Source organism: Lethenteron reissneri, chromosome 5 (assembly GCF_015708825.2).
Source record: "Lethenteron reissneri isolate LAM-NWPU_2019-01 chromosome 5, ASM1570882v1, whole genome shotgun sequence".
NCBI lineage: Eukaryota > Metazoa > Chordata > Hyperoartia > Petromyzontiformes > Petromyzontidae > Lethenteron > Lethenteron reissneri.
The window spans coordinates 1,777,771-1,794,769 of record NC_083783.1 but is presented as its reverse complement, the minus strand read 5'-3'; the positions used below and the strand labels follow the sequence as shown (position 1 = coordinate 1,794,769).

General features: G+C 49.5%; 2 protein-coding genes across 2 annotated transcripts in view; both read right to left on the bottom strand.

Moving 5' to 3' along the window:
- LOC133352817 (aryl hydrocarbon receptor-like) overlaps nt 1–9,285 on the bottom strand; it is a 73,758-nt gene extending 64,473 nt beyond the window's left edge. The window contains exon 1 of the mRNA XM_061568742.1: nt 9,153–9,285. Within this exon, the coding sequence (XP_061424726.1) occupies nt 9,153–9,208 (56 nt within the window). The 5' untranslated portion in view covers nt 9,209–9,285. The remainder of the gene's footprint in view (nt 1–9,152) is intronic.
- Nucleotides 9,286–12,052: 2,767 nt separating this feature from the next.
- Nucleotides 12,053–16,999, bottom strand: part of LOC133352809 (aryl hydrocarbon receptor-like) — a 53,432-nt gene continuing 48,485 nt past the window's right edge. The window contains exons 4-5 of the mRNA XM_061568731.1: nt 16,855–16,892; nt 12,053–12,188 (exon numbers count right to left, since the gene is read on the bottom strand). Of these exons, the coding sequence (XP_061424715.1) occupies nt 12,053–12,188; nt 16,855–16,892 (174 nt within the window). The remainder of the gene's footprint in view (nt 12,189–16,854; nt 16,893–16,999) is intronic.

Here is a 16,999-nt window from a genome sequence, read left to right as displayed (position 1 = left end):
ATCTAGACACGCTGTGGGTGTCTCTTAGTCACATCTAGACACTCTGTGGGTGTCTCTTAGTCACATCTAGACACTCTGTGGGTGTCTCTTAGTCTCTTAGTCACATCTAGACACGCTGTGGGTGTCTCTTAGTCACATCTAGACACTCTGTGGGTGTCTCTTAGTCACATCTAGACACTCTGTGGGTGTCTCTTAGTCACACTAGACACTCTGTGGGTGTCTCTTAGTCACATCTAGACACTCTGTGGGTGTCTCTTAGTCACATCTAGACACTCTGTGGGTGTCTCTTAGTCACATCTAGACACTCTGTGGGTGTCTCTTAGTCACATCTAGACCACTCTGTGGGTGTCTCTTAGTCACATCTAGACAATCTGTGGGTGTCTCTTAGTCACATCTAGACACATCTGTGGGTGTCTCTTAGTCACATCTAGAACACTGTGGGTGTCTCTTAGTCACATCTAGACACCTGTGGTGTCTCTTAGTCACATCTAGACACTCTGTGGGTGTCTCTTAGTCACATCTAGACACTCTGTGGGTGTCTCTTAGTCACATCTAGACACTCTGTGGGTGTCCTTAGTCACATCTAGACACTCTGTGGGTGTCTCTAGTCACATCTAGACACTCTGTGGGTGTCTCTTAGTCACATCTAGACACCTGCTGGTGGTCTCTTAGTCACATCTAGACACTCCTGTGGGGTCTCTTAGTCAACAATGTAGGACACCCCTGTGGGGTGTCTCTGGAACCCCTCTCTGTGGGTGTCTCTTAGTCATCTAGACACTCTGTGGTGTCCTCTTAGTCACATCTAACACTCTGGTGGGGTGTCCTCTTAGTCACATCTAGACACAGCTGTGGGTGTCTCTTAGGTCACATCTAGACACTCTGTGGGTGTCTCTTAGTCACATCTAGACACTCTGTGGGTGTCCTCCTTAGTCACATCTAGACACACTGTGGGTGGTCTCTTAGTCACCATCTAGACGACTCTGTTGGGTGTCTCTTAGTCACAGCTAGACCGCGGTGGGTGTCTCTTAGTCACATCCTAGACACTCTGTGGGTGTCCTCTTAGTCACAGCTAGACACACTGTGGGGTGTCTCGTAGTCACATGTAGACACACTTGTGGGTGTCTCTTAGTCACATCTAGACACACTGTGGGTGTCCTCTTAGTCACATCTAGACACTCTTGTGGGTGGCTCTTAGTCACATCTAGACAACACTGTGGGTGGCTCTTAGTCACATATAGACAGCACTGTGGGTTGTCTCTTAGTCACATCTAGAACACCTGTGGGTGTCTCTTAGTCACATCTAGGACAAATCGTGGGTGTCTCTTAGTCACATCTAGACACACTGTGGGTGTATCTTAGTCACATCTAGACACACTGGTGGGTGTCTCTTAGTCACATCTAGACACTCTGTGGGTGTCTCTTAGTCACATTAGACACTCTGTGGGTGTCTCTTAGTCACATCTAGACACTCTGTGGGTGTCTCTTAGTCACATCTAGACACCCTGTGGGTGTCTCTTAGTCACATGTAGAACACTGTGGGTGTCTCTTAGTCAAATCTAGCACACACTTGGGTGTCTCTTAGTACATCTAGACCACTCTGTGGGTGTCTTAGTCAATCTAGACACTTGTGGGTGTCTCTTAGTCACATCTAGACACTCTGTGGGTGTCTCTTAGTCACATCTAGACACTCTGTGGGGTGTCTCTTAGTCACATCTAGAACACTCTGTGGGTGTCTCTTAGTCACATCTAGACACTCTGTGTGGTGTCTCTTAGTCACATCTAGACACACTGTGGGTGTCTCTTAGTCACATATAGACACTCTGTGGTGTCTCTTAGTCACATGTAGACACTCTGTGGGTGTCTTTCTTAGTCACTCTAGACACTCTGTGGGTGTCTCTTAGTCACATGTAGACACACTGTGGGTGTCTCTTAGTCACATCTAGACACACTGCGAGGTGTCTCTTAGTCACATCTAGACACTCTGTGGGTGTCTCTTAGTCACATGTAGACACACTGTGGGTGTCTCTTAGTCACATCTAGACACACTGTGGGTGTCTCTTAGTCACATCTAGACACTCTGTGGGTGTCTCTTAGTCACATCTAGACACTCTGTGGGTGTCTCTTAGTCACATCTAGACACACTGTGGGTGTCTCTTAGTCACATCTAGACACTCTGTGGGTGTCTCTTAGTCACATCTAGACACTCTGTGGGTGTCTCTTAGTCACATCTAGACACACTGTGGGTGTCTCTTAGTCACATCTAGACACTCTGTGGGTGTCTCTTAGTCACATCTAGACACTCTGTGGGTGTCTCTTAGTCACATCTAGACACTCTGTGGGTGTCTCTTAGTCACATCTAGACACACTGTGGGTGTCTCTTAGTCACATCTAGACACACTGTGGGTGTCTCTTAGTCACATGTAGACACACTGTGGGTGTCTCTTAGTCACATCTAGACACACTGTGGGTGTCTCTTAGTCACATCTAGACACTCTGTGGGTGTCTCTTAGTCACATCTAGACACTCTGTGGGTGTCTCTTAGTCACATCTAGACACTCTGTGGATGTCTCTTAGTCACATCTAGACACGCTGTGGGTGTCTCTTAGTCACATCTAGACACTCTGTGGGTGTCTCTTAGTCACATCTAGACACGCTGTGGATGTCTCTTAGTCTCTTAGCCACATCTAGACACGCTGTGGGTGTCTCTTAGTCACATCTAGACACTCTGTGGGTGTCTCTTAGTCACATCTAGACACACTGTGGGTGTCTTTTAGTCACATCTAGACACTCTGTGAGTGTCTAGATGTGACTAAGAGACACTCTGTGAGTGTCTCTTAGTCACATCTAGACACGCTGTGGGTGTCTCTTAGTCACATCTAGACATGCTGTGGGTGTCTCTTAGTCACATCTAGACACTCTGTGGGTGTCTAGATGTGACTAAGAGACACTCTGTGAGTGTCTCTTAGTCACATCTAGACACTCTGTGGGTGTCTCTAGTCACATCTAGACACTCTGTGGGTGTCTCTTAGTCACATCTAGACACTCTGTGGGTGTCTCTTAGTCTCATCTAGACACTCTGTGGGTGTCTCTTAGTCTCATCTAGACACTCTGTGTGTGTCTCTTAGTCACATCTAGACACTCTGTGTGTGTCTCTTAGTCACATCTAGACACTCTGTGGGTGTCTCTTAGTCTCATCTAGACACTCTGTGGGTGTCTCTTAGTCTCATCTAGACACTCTGTGGGTGTCTCTTAGTCACATCTAGACACTCTGTGGGTGTCTCTTAGTCACATCTAGACACTCTGTGGGTGTCTCTTAGTCACATCTAGACACTCTGTGGGTGTCTCTTAGTCACATCTAGACACTCTGTGGGTGTCTCTTAGTCACATGTAGACACTCTGTGGGTGTCTCTTAGTCACATCTAGACACACTGTGGGTGTCTCTTAGTCACATCTAGACACACTGCGGGTGTCTCTTAGTCACATCTAGACACTCTGTGGGATGTCTCTTAGTCACATGTAGACCACTCGGGGTGTCTCTTAGTCACATCTAGACACACTGTGGGTGTCTCTTAGTCCACATCTAGACACTCTGTGGGTGTCTCTTAGTCACATCTAGACACTCTGTGGTGTCTCTTAGTCACATCTAGACACATCTGTGGGTGTCCTCTTAGTCACATCTAGACACTCTGTGGGTGTCTCTTAGTCACATCTAGACACTCTGTGGGTGTCTCTTAGTCACATCTAGACACTCTGTGGGTGTCTTCTTAGTCACATCTAGACACATCTGTGGGTGTCTCTCTAGTCACATCTAGACACTCTGTGGGTGTCTCTTAGTACACATCTAGACACCTCTGTGGGTGTCTCTTAGTCACATCTAGACACTACTGTGGGTGTCTCTTAGTCACATCTAGACACACTGGGGTGTCTCTTAGCACATGACACACTGTGGGTGTCTCTTAGTCACATCTAGACACACTGTGGGTGTCTCTTAGTCACATGTAGACACACTGTGGGTGTCTCTTAGTCACATCTAGACACACTGTGGGTGTCTCTTAGTCACATCTAGACACTCTGTGGGTGTCTCTTAGTCACATCTAGACACTCTGTGGGTGTCTCTTAGTCACATCTAGACACTCTGTGGATGTCTCTTAGTCACATCTAGACACGCTGTGGGTGTCTCTTAGTCACATCTAGACACTCTGTGGGTGTCTCTTAGTCACATCTAGACACGCTGTGGATGTCTCTTAGTCTCTTAGCCACATCTAGACACGCTGTGGGTGTCTCTTAGTCACATCTAGACACTCTGTGGGTGTCTCTTAGTCACATCTAGACACACTGTGGGTGTCTTTTAGTCACATCTAGACACTCTGTGAGTGTCTAGATGTGACTAAGAGACACTCTGTGAGTGTCTCTTAGTCACATCTAGACACGCTGTGGGTTTCTTAGTCTCTTAGTCACATCTAGACATGCTGTGGGTGTCTCTTAGTCACATCTAGACACTCTGTGGGTGTCTAGATGTGACTAAGAGACACTCTGTGAGTGTCTCTTAGTCACATCTAGACACTCTGTGGGTGTCTCTTAGTCACATCTAGACACTCTGTGGGTGTCTCTTAGTCACATCTAGACACTCTGTGGGTGTCTCTTAGTCTCATCTAGACACTCTGTGGGTGTCTCTTAGTCTCATCTAGACACTCTGTGTGTGTCTCTTAGTCACATCTAGACACTCTGTGTGTGTCTCTTAGTCACATCTAGACACTCTGTGGGTGTCTCTTAGTCTCATCTAGACACTCTGTGGGTGTCTCTTAGTCTCATCTAGACACTCTGTGGGTGTCTCTTAGTCACATCTAGACACTCTGTGGGTGTCTCTTAGTCACATCTAGACACTCTGTGGGTGTCTCTTAGTCACATCTAGACACTCTGTGGTGTCTCTTAGTCACATCTAGACACTCTGTGGGTGTCTCTTAGTCTCATCTAGACACTCTGTGGGTGTCTCTTAGTCACATCTAGACACTCTGTGGGTGTCTCTTAGTCACATCTAGACACTCTGTGGGTGTCTCTTAGTCTCATCTAGACACTCTGTGGGTGTCTCTTAGTCTCATCTAGACACTCTGTGGGTGTCTCTTAGTCTCATCTAGACACTCTGTGGGTGTCTCTTAGTCACATCTAGACACGCTGTGGATGTCTCTTAGTCACATCTAGACACTCTGTGGATGTCTCTTAGTCACATCTAGACACGCTGTGGATGTCTCTTAGTCACATCTAGACACTCTGTGGGTGTCTCTTAGTCACATCTAGACACTCTGTGGGTGTCTCTTAGTCACATCTAGACACTCTGTGGGTGTCTCTTAGTCTCATCTAGACACTCTGTGGGTGTCTCTTAGTCTCATCTAGACACTCTGTGGATGTCTCTTAGTCACATCTAGACACTCTGTGGGTGTCTCTTAGTCACATCTAGACACACTGTGGGTGTCTCTTAGTCCCATCTAGACACACTGTGGGGCCATCTAGACACTCTGTGGGTGTCTCTTAGTCACATCTAGACACTCTGTGGGTGTCTCTTAGTCACATCTAGACACACTGTGGGTGTCTCTTAGTCACATCTAGACACACTGTGGGTGTCTCTTAGTCACATGTAGACACACTGTGGGTGTCTCTTAGTCACATCTAGACACACTGTGGGTGTCTCTTAGTCACATCTAGACACTCTGTGAGTGTCTCTTAGTCACATCTAGACACTCTGTGGGTGTCTCTAGTCACATCTAGACACTCTGTGGGTGTCTCTTAGTCACATCTAGACACGCTGTGGGTGTCTCTTAGTCACATCTAGACACTCTGTGGGTGTCTCTTAGTCACATCTAGACACACTGTGGGTGTCTTTTAGTCACATCTAGACACTCTGTGAGTGTCTAGATGTGACTAAGAGATACTCTGTGAGTGTCTCTTAGTCACATCTAGACACGCTGTGGGTGTCTCTTAGTCACATCTAGACACGCTGTGGGTGTCTCTTAGTCACATCTAGACACTTGTGGGTGTCTAGATGTGCTAAGAGACACTCTGTGAGTGTCTCTTAGTCACATCTAGACACTCTGTGGGTGTCTCTTAGTCACATCTAGACACTCTGTGGGTGTCTCTTAGTCACATCTAGACACTCTGTGGGTGTCTCTTAGTCTCATCTAGACACTCTGTGGGTGTCTCTTAGTCTCATCTAGACACTCTGTGTGTGTCTCTTAGTCACATCTAGACACTCTGTGTGTGTCTCTTAGTCACATCTAGACACTCTGTGGGTGTCTCTTAGTCTCATCTAGACACTCTGTGGGTGTCTCTTAGTCTCATCTAGACACTCTGTGGGTGTCTCTTAGTCACATCTAGACACTCTGTGGGTGTCTCTTAGTCACATCTAGACACTCTGTGGGTGTCTCTTAGTCACATCTAGACACTCTGTGGGTGGTCTCTTAGTCACATCTAGACACTCTGTGGGTGTTTCTTAGTCACATCTAGCACTCTGTGGTGTCTCTTAGTCTCATCTAGACACTCTGTGGGTGTCTCTTAGTCACATCTAGACACTCTGTGGGTGTCTCTTAGTCACATCTAGCCACTCTGTGGGTGTCTCTTAGTCTATCTAGACACTCTGGTGGTGTCTCTTAGTCTCATCTAGACACTCTGTGGGTGTCTCTTAGTCTCATCTAGACACTCTGTGGGTGTCTCTTAGTCACATCTAGACACGCTTGGAGTGTCTCTTAGCCACATCTAGACACGCTGTGGATGTTTCTTAGTCTCTTAGCCACATCTAGACACGCTGTGGATGTTTCTTAGTCTCTTAGCCACATCTAGACACTCTGTGGGTGTCTCTTAGTCACATCTAGACACTCTGTGGGTGTCTCTAGTCAACATCTAGACACTCTTGGGTGTCTCTTAGTCTCATCTAGACACTCTGTGGGTGTCTCTTAGTCTCATCTAGACACTCTGTGGGTGTCTCTTAGTTCACATCTAGACACTCTGTGGGTGTTCTTAGTCACATCTAGACACACTGTGGGTGTCTCTTAGTCACATCTAGACACACTGTGGGGTCTCTTAGTCACATCTAGACACTCTGTGGGTGTCTCTTAGTCACATCTAGACACTCTGTGGGTGTCTCTTAGTCACATCTAGACACACTGTGGGTGTCTCTTAGTCACATCTAGACACGCTGTGGGTGTCTCTTAGTCACATGTAGACACACTGTGGGTGTCTCTTAGTCACATCTAGACACACTGTGGGTGTCTCTTAGTCACATCTAGACACTCTGTGAGTGTCTCTTAGTCACATCTAGACACTCTGTGGGTGTCTCTTAGTCACATCTAGACACTCTGTGGGTGTCTCTTAGTCACATCTAGACACGCTGTGGGTGTCTCTTAGTCACATCTAGACACTCTGTGGGTGTCTCTTAGTCACATCTAGACACACTGTGGGTGTCTTTTAGTCACATCTAGACACTCTGTGAGTGTCTAGATGTGACTAAGAGACACTCTGTGAGTGTCTCTTAGTCACATCTAGACACTCTATGGGTGTCTCTTAGTCACATCTAGACACGCTGTGGGTGTCTCTTAGTCACATCTAGACACTCTGTGGGTGTCTAGATGTGACTAAGAGACACTCTGTGAGTGTCTCTTAGTCACATCTAGACACGCTGTGGGTGTCTCTTAGCCACATCTAGACACACTGTGGGTGTCTCTTAGTCACATCTAGACACGCTGTGGGTGTCTCTTAGTCACATCTAGACACTCTGTGGGTGTCTCTTAGTCACATCTAGACACACTGTGGGTGTCTCTTAGTCACATCTAGACACGCTGTGGGTGTCTCTTAGCCACATCTAGACACTCTGTGTGTGTCTCTTAGTCACATCTAGACACTCTGTGGGTGTCTCTTAGTCACATCTAGACACTCTGTGGGTGTCTCTTAGTCACATCTAGACACTCTGTGGGTGTCTCTTAGTCACATCTAGACACTCTGTGTGTGTCTCTTAGTCTCATCTAGACACTCTGTGGGTGTCTTTTAGTCACATCTAGACACTCTGTGTGTGTCTCTTAGTCACATCTAGACACTCTGTGGGTGTCTCTTAGCCACATCTAGACACTCTGTGTGTCTCTTAGTCTCATCTAGACACTCTGTGGGTGTCTCTTAGTCACATCTAGACACACTGTGGGTGTCTCTTAGCCACATCTAGACACTCTGTGTGTGTCTCTTAGTCACATCTAGACACGCTGTGGGTGTCTCTTAGTCACATCTAGACACACTGTGGGTGTCTCTTAGTCACATCTAGACACTCTGTGGGTGTCTCTTAGTCACATCTAGACATGCTGTGGGTGTCTCTTAGTCACATCTAGACACTCTGTGTGTGTCTCTTAGTCACATCTAGACATGCTGTGGGTGTCTCTTAGTCACATCTAGACACTCTGTGGGTGTCTCTTAGTCACATCTAGACACTCTGTGGGTGTCTCTTAGTCACATCTAGACACGCTGTGGGTGTCTCTTAGTCACATCTAGACACACTGTGGGTGTCTCTTAGTCACATCTAGACACTCTGTGGGTGTCTCTTAGTCACATCTAGACACTCTGTGGGTGTCTCTTAGTCACATCTAGACATGCTGTGGGTGTCTCTTAGTCACATCTAGACACGCTGTGGGTGTCTCTTAGTCACATCTAGACACTCTGTGGGTGTCTCTTAGTCACATCTAGACACTCTGTGGGTGTCTCTTAGTCACATCTAGACACGCTGTGGGTGTCTCTTAGTCACATCTAGACACACTGTGGGTGTCTCTTAGTCACATCTAGACACTCTGTGGGTGTCTCTTAGTCACATCTAGACATGCTGTGGGTGTCTCTTAGTCACAGCTAGACACGCTGTGGGTCTCTCTTAGCCACATCGAGACACGCTTTGAGTGTGCCTCTGCTACAGATGCAGAATAGCGTGTGGATTGCACGATGAATGAAATAATGATTGAAAGTTAGAATTCATGTAAGAACGAATGAAAATAAGTAAGAATTAATCAAAGTAAAAACGAATGGAGGTAAGAAGGAATGAAAGTGAGAATGAATGAAAGTGTGAATGAATTCGAGTAGGAATGAATGCAAGTGAGATTGAATGGACGTGAGGCTTAATGAGATGTTATTACCTCTTCATTGTCGGCCGTCTGCGCTTCCTGGCGGCGTAGAGGCTGGAGCTGAACATGCTGAACTCGGATGGGCTCTGCTGCTCTGTAGAATCTTGGATGTGTGTAATCTAAGCAACGTGTTCGTGCGTTTGCTGTAGCTGAACTAAGCTGTGAATATGTTTAACTCGTAAACACAGCGAGACTGACACGTGTTTAACATGTCGTGCAGACGTAGGAGATTGATGAGCACGTGATGTAACAACGCTCTGCACGTGTCGCCTTGCGTGTGATTACAGAGTAGCTCCTAAAACAACATCGCAACGTGTTGTGTTTATATTCAGTGAATTTAAATCATCCGAACGGATCCTCAATTGTGGTTCCTTGATATTCACTTTGTCGCGAAATGATCTCAACAAAAAAACACAAATCGACATCGCCCTGTCACAGACGTTGTTGGGGCATTCTTAGGACGACGACGACGATTCATCACTTCGACATTCTACGCTCGCGTCTCGCAATTAGCAGCTCATCACGCAGCATTAAGCCACACGACCGCCAGTCTCTCCCTCCCTATCTCCCTATCTCTCTGTCTTTTTGTCTCTCCCTCTCTATCTCCCTATCTCTCTGTCTCTCTGTCTCTCTGTCTCTCTCACAGGCGCCTTAACGCGACTCGAACGCATCGCACTGCATTGCACGCGTGTGTGTGAGCGCGCGTGTTTGTGTGCGTGTTTGTCTGTGTGTGCGTGTGTGTGCGTGTGGGCGTGTGTGTGAGCGCGCGTGTGTGTGCGTGTGTGTGAGCGCGTGTGGGCGTGTGCGTGTGTGTGTGTGTGCGCGCGTGTGTGTCTGTGTGTGTGTGCTGTGTGTGTGTTCTGTGTGTGTGTGCGCGTCTGTGTGTGTGTGTGTGTGCGTGTGTGTGTGTCTGTGTGTGTGTCTGTGTGTGTGTGCTGTGTGTGTGTCTGTGTGTGTGTGCGCGTCTGTGTGTGTGTGAGCGTCTGTGTGTGTGTCTGTGTGTGTGTGCTGTGTGTGTGTGCTGTGTGTGCGTCTGTGTGTGTGTGCGCGTCTGTGTGTGTGTCTGTGTGTCTGTCAGTGGCATGTGCGGGCCACTCGTGCTCAATCCGGCTACGCGTGATGATGTCGGTGTGATGTAACGCCGTCTGCCTGTATTGTGTTGCTTTACTATGTAGGTCGTTCGCTAGCAGCACTCGCCCCGGCAGCGTGTGCAGGCTACCCGGGGCTCCTCTGTCTGTGTATCTACGCAGGCCCGCTCCCTCGTTACAGCACCGCGCGTGTCGCCGCCGAAGTGGGGCATGGCAGGAGTGGAGTGGACCTCGTCGTCTGTCTGCGTGCGAGGCGCTCGCCCTGCGAGCAGCAGCAGCAGGAGGAGGAGGAGGTGGTGGTGGAGGTGGTGGTTGTGTTGGTGTTGGGTTGGTTGTGTAAGGGAAGGGGGTCTGATGGGAGGGGATGGGGGGGGGGTGCTGCTCTGAATCGCTCCGTGCCTTTTGATATTCGGTCGTCACGGCCAGTGACCAATATATCAACTCGTCCTGGGTCCTCCCCCTAGGTCGACTCAGCCTCAAACGAGCACCTGGCGCGGTGTGTAAACATCGCCGCTGGGGAAACAAAGGCGGCCGGGCGTGGTGCTGACCACCCACCCACTCGTGTGCCGTGCCGGCATTTACAGACGATCGCTAACAGCACTTGCCCCAACAGTCTCTTCAGGGCTACGCGGGGGATCTTTGTCTTAGTGTGAATGTTTATTAGCTGCGGGGGAGCGGTAGTGCAGCGGTTAGCGCGCTGCGCTACCAACCCGGCCACCTGAGTTCGATTCCCGTTCACGGTCAACACCGGTGACGATTATCTGAGTCGGTCCTGGACCTCCCCTAGGTCGACTGAGCCTAAAATGAGTAACTGTGGTATGTAAACATCGCCGCTGGGGAGACAAAGGCGGTCGGGCGTGGTGCTGACCACCCACCCCTCGTGTGTCATGCCGGCCTTCGTAGATACTCGCTAACAGCACTTGCCCCTACAGTCTGTTGCAGGCTACACGGGGGATCTTTGTCTCGTATTTTAGGATTCCCCGCTATACTGAGTGATGCAAACGCAGCAATGTGGCAGAAGTGATCGCATCTGAGTGAGTGGGTGGGTGAGCGAGTGGGTGAGCGAGAGGGTGACTCAGTGGGTGAGTGTGACGGTGAGTGTGCACAGTGGTGAATTCGGGTGATACAATCTGAGTGAGTGGGTGGGTGAGTGGGTGAGTGACGCAGTGGGTGAGTGGGTGAGTGGGTGGGTGATTCAGTGGGTGAGTGTGGAGGTGAGTGTGAAGGTGAGTGTGCACAGTGGTGAATACGGGTGATACAATCTGAGTGAATGAATGGGTGAGTGGGTGGGGTGGGGTGACTCAGTGGGTGAGTGGGAGGGTGAGGGTGCACAGTGTGCAGCACAGGTGGTGCATCTGTCAGTCATCGCAGTCAACCCATGGCACCGGGGTCTGCCCCGTGACCTCCTGCCAGCACAGAGCCTTCCAGACTGGCGGCTCCAGGTGCACCTAGCCTGGCACAAACTCTGCGGTGCGCATTCACCTGGAACTCATAATCATGCGTTTAAACGCACGCTTGGCCACGTACGGTGCGAAAGAAGTTCAACACGCGATCAAATTCCACGCCGCGACGACCTGCCGGCCATCCGTGATGGGCAGGTCGTCCTGAACCGAAGAGCTTCATGGCTCAGTAGCGGGGCCCTTGCCTGGTCTCATGAAACTAAACAACAAAATAATATGTTTTATAGTTTAGCTGAGCACACGCGTGCCTTACTGTGGGTTTACCACGACTTTTGTGATCACCCCCCCCCCCCCCCGAATCATCTCGGCGAGGCTCAGCCCCCCCCTCCCCTTTGGCGGCGCTTCGTGCATTTACAAATCGTCTTCAAGAGTCGCCAGCATCGCGGCCGATGGGCTGACCCAGCGGGCGCTCAGGCCCCCCCCCCGCCCCCCCCGTGAGAATCTGCGATTCTCCACCGAGGCTGCAGCCTGCACCGCCGTGCGGCTCCCAGGGCGGGCGTCTCGCGCGAGCCGGGGGCGCCGGGGGCGCCGGGGGGCAGCCCGCGGCGAGGAGCCCTGGGACGGGGCCCCCCTCCAGCCGCGCGCCGCTGCTGCTGCTGCCCACCACGCTGCTGCTGTCGCTGCTGCTGCCGCTGCTGCTACCGCTGCTGCTGCGTTGGCGTCTTCTGCGCCCCCCGACCTCGGCCAGCGTGGCCAGACGCACGCCGCTGGCCCCGCGGGTCACCGCTGGCAGGGAGATCCTGCCTGGTGGTGTTGATGATGATGGTGATTATGGTGGTGATGGTGATGATGATGGTGGTGGTGATGATGGTGGTGATGGTGATGATGATGGTGGTGATGGTGATGATGATGGTGATGATGGGTGATGGTGATGATGATGGTGATGATGATGGTGATGATGATGGTGGTGATAGTGATGATGATGGTGATGATGATGGTGATGATGATGATGGGTGTGTAGATGGTGATGATGGTGATGATGATGATGGTGGTGATGGTGATGATGGTGATGATGATGGTGATGATGGTGGTGATGATGATGATGGTGATGATGATGGTGGTGATGATGGTGATGATGATGGTTGATGATGGTGATGATGATGGTGATGATGTTGGTGATGATGATGATGGTGATGATGATGATGGTGGCTGATGATGGTGATGATGGTGATGATGATGATGGTGATGATGGTGATGATGGTGATGATGGTGATGGTGATGATGATGGTAATGATGATGATGATGGTGGTGATGATGATGATGATGATGGTGACGATGGTGATGGTGGTGATGGTGATGATGGTGATGGTGATGAGATGGTGATGATGGTGGTGATGGTGATGATGATGGTGATGATGATGGTGATGATGATGGTGGTGATAGTGATGATGATGGTGATGATGATGATGTTGATGATGATGATGGTGGTGGTGATGATGGTGATGATGGTGATGATGATGATGGTGGTGATGGTGATGATGGTGATGATGATGGTGATGATGGTGGTGATGATGATGGTGGTGATGATGATGATGATGGTGATGATGATGGTGGTGATGATGGTGATGATGATGGTGATGATGGTGATGATGATGGTGATGATGTTGGTGATGATGATGATGGTGATGATGATGATGGTGGTGATGATGGTGATGATGGTGATGATGATGATGGTGATGATGGTGATGATGATGGTGATGATGGTGATGGTGATGATGATGGTAATGATGATGATGATGGTGGTGATGATGATGATGGTGACGATGGTGATGGTGGTGATGGTGATGATGGTGATGGTGATGATGATGATGGTGATGATGGTGATGATGGTGATGATGATGATGGTGATGATGGTGATGGTGGTGATGATGATGGTGGTGATGATGGTGATGATGATGATGGTGATGATGGTGATGATGGTGATGGTGGTGATGATGATGATGGTGATGATGGTGATGATGATGATGATGGTGATGATGGTGATGATGGTGATGGTGATGATGGTGATGGTGGTGATGATGATGATGGTGGTGATGATGGTGATGATGGTGATGATGATGATGGTGATGATGGTGATGGTGGTGATGATAGTGGTGATGATGATGATGGTGGTGATGGTGATGATGGTGATGATGATGGTGATGATGGTGATGATGGTGGTGATGGTGATGTTGATGATGATGGTGATGATGGTGGTGATGATGATGTTAAAGTGGCCCAGCTCCCAGTGGCTTCCTCATATCAGAAGGAAGAAGCGTTCCAGACGGCCGCAGCAGCAGCAGCAGCAGTGCGTCTGGAAGCGCCGCGCGATGATGGCGGTGGTCGACACTCCACGCCGGTGTGACGATGGTGGCTCATCTGTGACGTTGGTGGTGCCAGCCACCGATGACTGGACACATTTAACACTTAACGATAATAACAATAATAGTTTTGGCACTTAATATTGCTGGACTACATGGATGAGAATGTCAAATGTCGGTCTTGACTGTGGTGTCAAACATCAAACTGTCGCGTTATAGGGCGGGCGAGGGGACGTGCTGCCCTCTGCTGTTGTGAATTATTGGGGGAAAGGGAATCTCAAAGGGAAGCTCTGTCGCATTCACCCTGTCTCATTCACTCTGCCACATTCACTCTGTCTCATTCACCCTGTCTCATTCACTCTGTCTCATTCACTCTGCCACATTCACTCTGTCTCATTCACCCTGTCACATTCACTCTGTTCCATTCACCCTGTCACATTCACTCTGTTCCATTCACCCTGTCTCATTCACCCTGTCGCATTCACCCTGTCGCATTCACCCTGTCTCATTCACTCTGTCTCATTCACCCTGTCTCATTCACCCTGTCACATTCACTGTCTCATTCACTGTCTCATTCACTCTGTCTCATTCACCCTGTCACATTCACTGTCTCATTCACCCTGTCACATTCACCCTGTTCCATTCACTGTCGAATCCACTCTGTCACATTCACTTTGTTCCATTCACTCTGTCACATTCACTCTGCCACATTCACTCTGTCGAATCCACTCTGTCGCATTCACTCCGCCGCATAAAGACAAATATCCCCCACATAGCCTTAACAGACTGTAGGGGCAAGTGCTGTTAGCGAGCACCTATGAAGGCCTTGAAACGGTTACACGAGGGGGTGGGTGGCCACAGCACCACGCTGACCACCTTGTCTCCCTAGCGGCGATGTTTACACATCGCACCAGGTACTCATTTGAGGCTGAGTCCGACCTAGGAGAGGCCCAGGACCGGTTCAAATAATCGTCACTGGTGTTTTCCGTGAGCGGGATTCGAACCCGGGTCGCCAGGTTCGTAGTGCAGCGCAGCGCTAACCTCTACACCACTGCTCTGCCACATTCACTCTGTCACATTCACTGTATCATTCACTCTGTCACATTCACTGTATCATTCACTTTGTCACATTCACTCTGCCACATTCACTCTACGACATCCGCTCTGCGTGGGGCCATTCTTCACCAGCAAGACCACGGTCGCTACAGCGCCGCGGGAGGAACACCTTTCAATCGGAGAAGCGACAGCGTCCGTGACGGCCTTTGTATCCAGACGGCGATGGGTCATGATGATGGTGCTGAGACTGCGAGAGGCAGAACCTTGGGCAACAGCCGAGCGATCCGGCAGAAGGAAGGAAGCGACGGCGAGGTGTTGTTGGCGTCCGGCGAGTCTTCAACTGACCTGGCCACGCTCGAGGCTTCTCGCGAAGGCAAATCGGGTCTCTGCGAGGGCGTTCTGTGCAGGTCGAGAAGGGTATCCTCTTGATTGAGCTTTCGTGACAGCAAGGATTCATACTCTTTGGTTTTTTCGGTAAATTCACGTAGGTAAAAAATTGTAATGACATAATGAAACAACTAAACTAAATCACGACGTTTCGGGCGCAACACAAGCGTCCTTCTTCAGGTCGGACAACGTAGCGATTGTGCTTTCGCTACGTTGTCCCACCTGAAGAAGGACGCTTGTGTTGCGCCCGAAACGTCGTTGTTTAATTTAGTTGTTTTCATTATTTCATTTAATTTTCTACCTACGTGACTTTACCGAAAAAACACCAAAGAGTCTGGGTATCCTCTTGTACGGCAAAGTCCTCGCCGAACGCATTGTCGGTGCTCGCACCATCACGCGTTGTTGCTCTATGCCCCCCCCCCCTCCCGTTATAATGCGAAACGCTCCCCCTCCCCCCCCCCATTATCACGTGGGATGCCCCCCCCCCCCCCGTTATAACGCGGTTTCTGAGCGGTCAACGGCGAACTACTTTCTTGAGCCGCAACGCCATCCCACTTGCATGGCGAGCGTGGCGGCAGCGGTAGCAGCAGCACACCGCGTCTCGCCCAACTTGAAGCAAAAGGTTTGGGACGCGTCTGACAATTACATCGGAGACATCGGAGCAGGCGTAGCTTTATTGGTACCGGCACAACGTCCGCGTGGGTTCGTCTCACTTTCCCGCAGCGTCTCGTAATCTGCCGTGTGGCATTTCTGTCAAATTCGCATTGTGAGTTGGTGCTGCACGTTAAACGCGTCTTGTAATAACGATGATATTTCTTTTGGGTTAGATCGCGTAAATGTATAAATGTGTCGTTAAACCCGCCCACCATCCGACACTGAGGTTATGGCAGTACAACAATGAACTCATCTGCAAGGAGCTTTGATGCCACCCTCTAGAATCGTGGGTTGTTGCTGGGTACTCTGATTCCTCCCACATGACACCAAATAAAGTGTCATTAAACCCCGCCACCACCCAACACAGCCAACTAGTGAGGGTTGTCACGTAAACAGAACGTGCCAAATTCGTCACTAGTACAGCACTAACTGGTGTATTGGAAAGCCAAGCCACAACATTTACAATCTGAGTACGACATTCCGCCAGTAATTATAACCGGCATCATCAGGCGACAGACAGATTTGTACTCGATATACCCCAAAAACCTATATCATGGATGATATTGGTCGTGAAAGCCTACGTGTAAAACTGACGTCTTGTAATATAATAATGCTGAACATTCGCGATTATATTTCTAGTTAGGCTATAGAACAAGCAGCCTCTACAAAGCAACAAACGAGGATTCGTGTCGATGATTGTCGATCGTCGTTTGCCCGCTTGAGATTTGATTTCAATTCTTCATCCTCCGCCTCCGCTCTCCGCGTTTACCCGATGTCCACTTCAACATCGGTGCTCATGACGATGCTCTTGCAAAGACAACGGACGACAGTGATCAATTATTGCCGACGAGAACATCGCGATGATTTTGATATCCCCCCCCCCACGGCGCGCACCTCCGATGAGCACGTTGGCT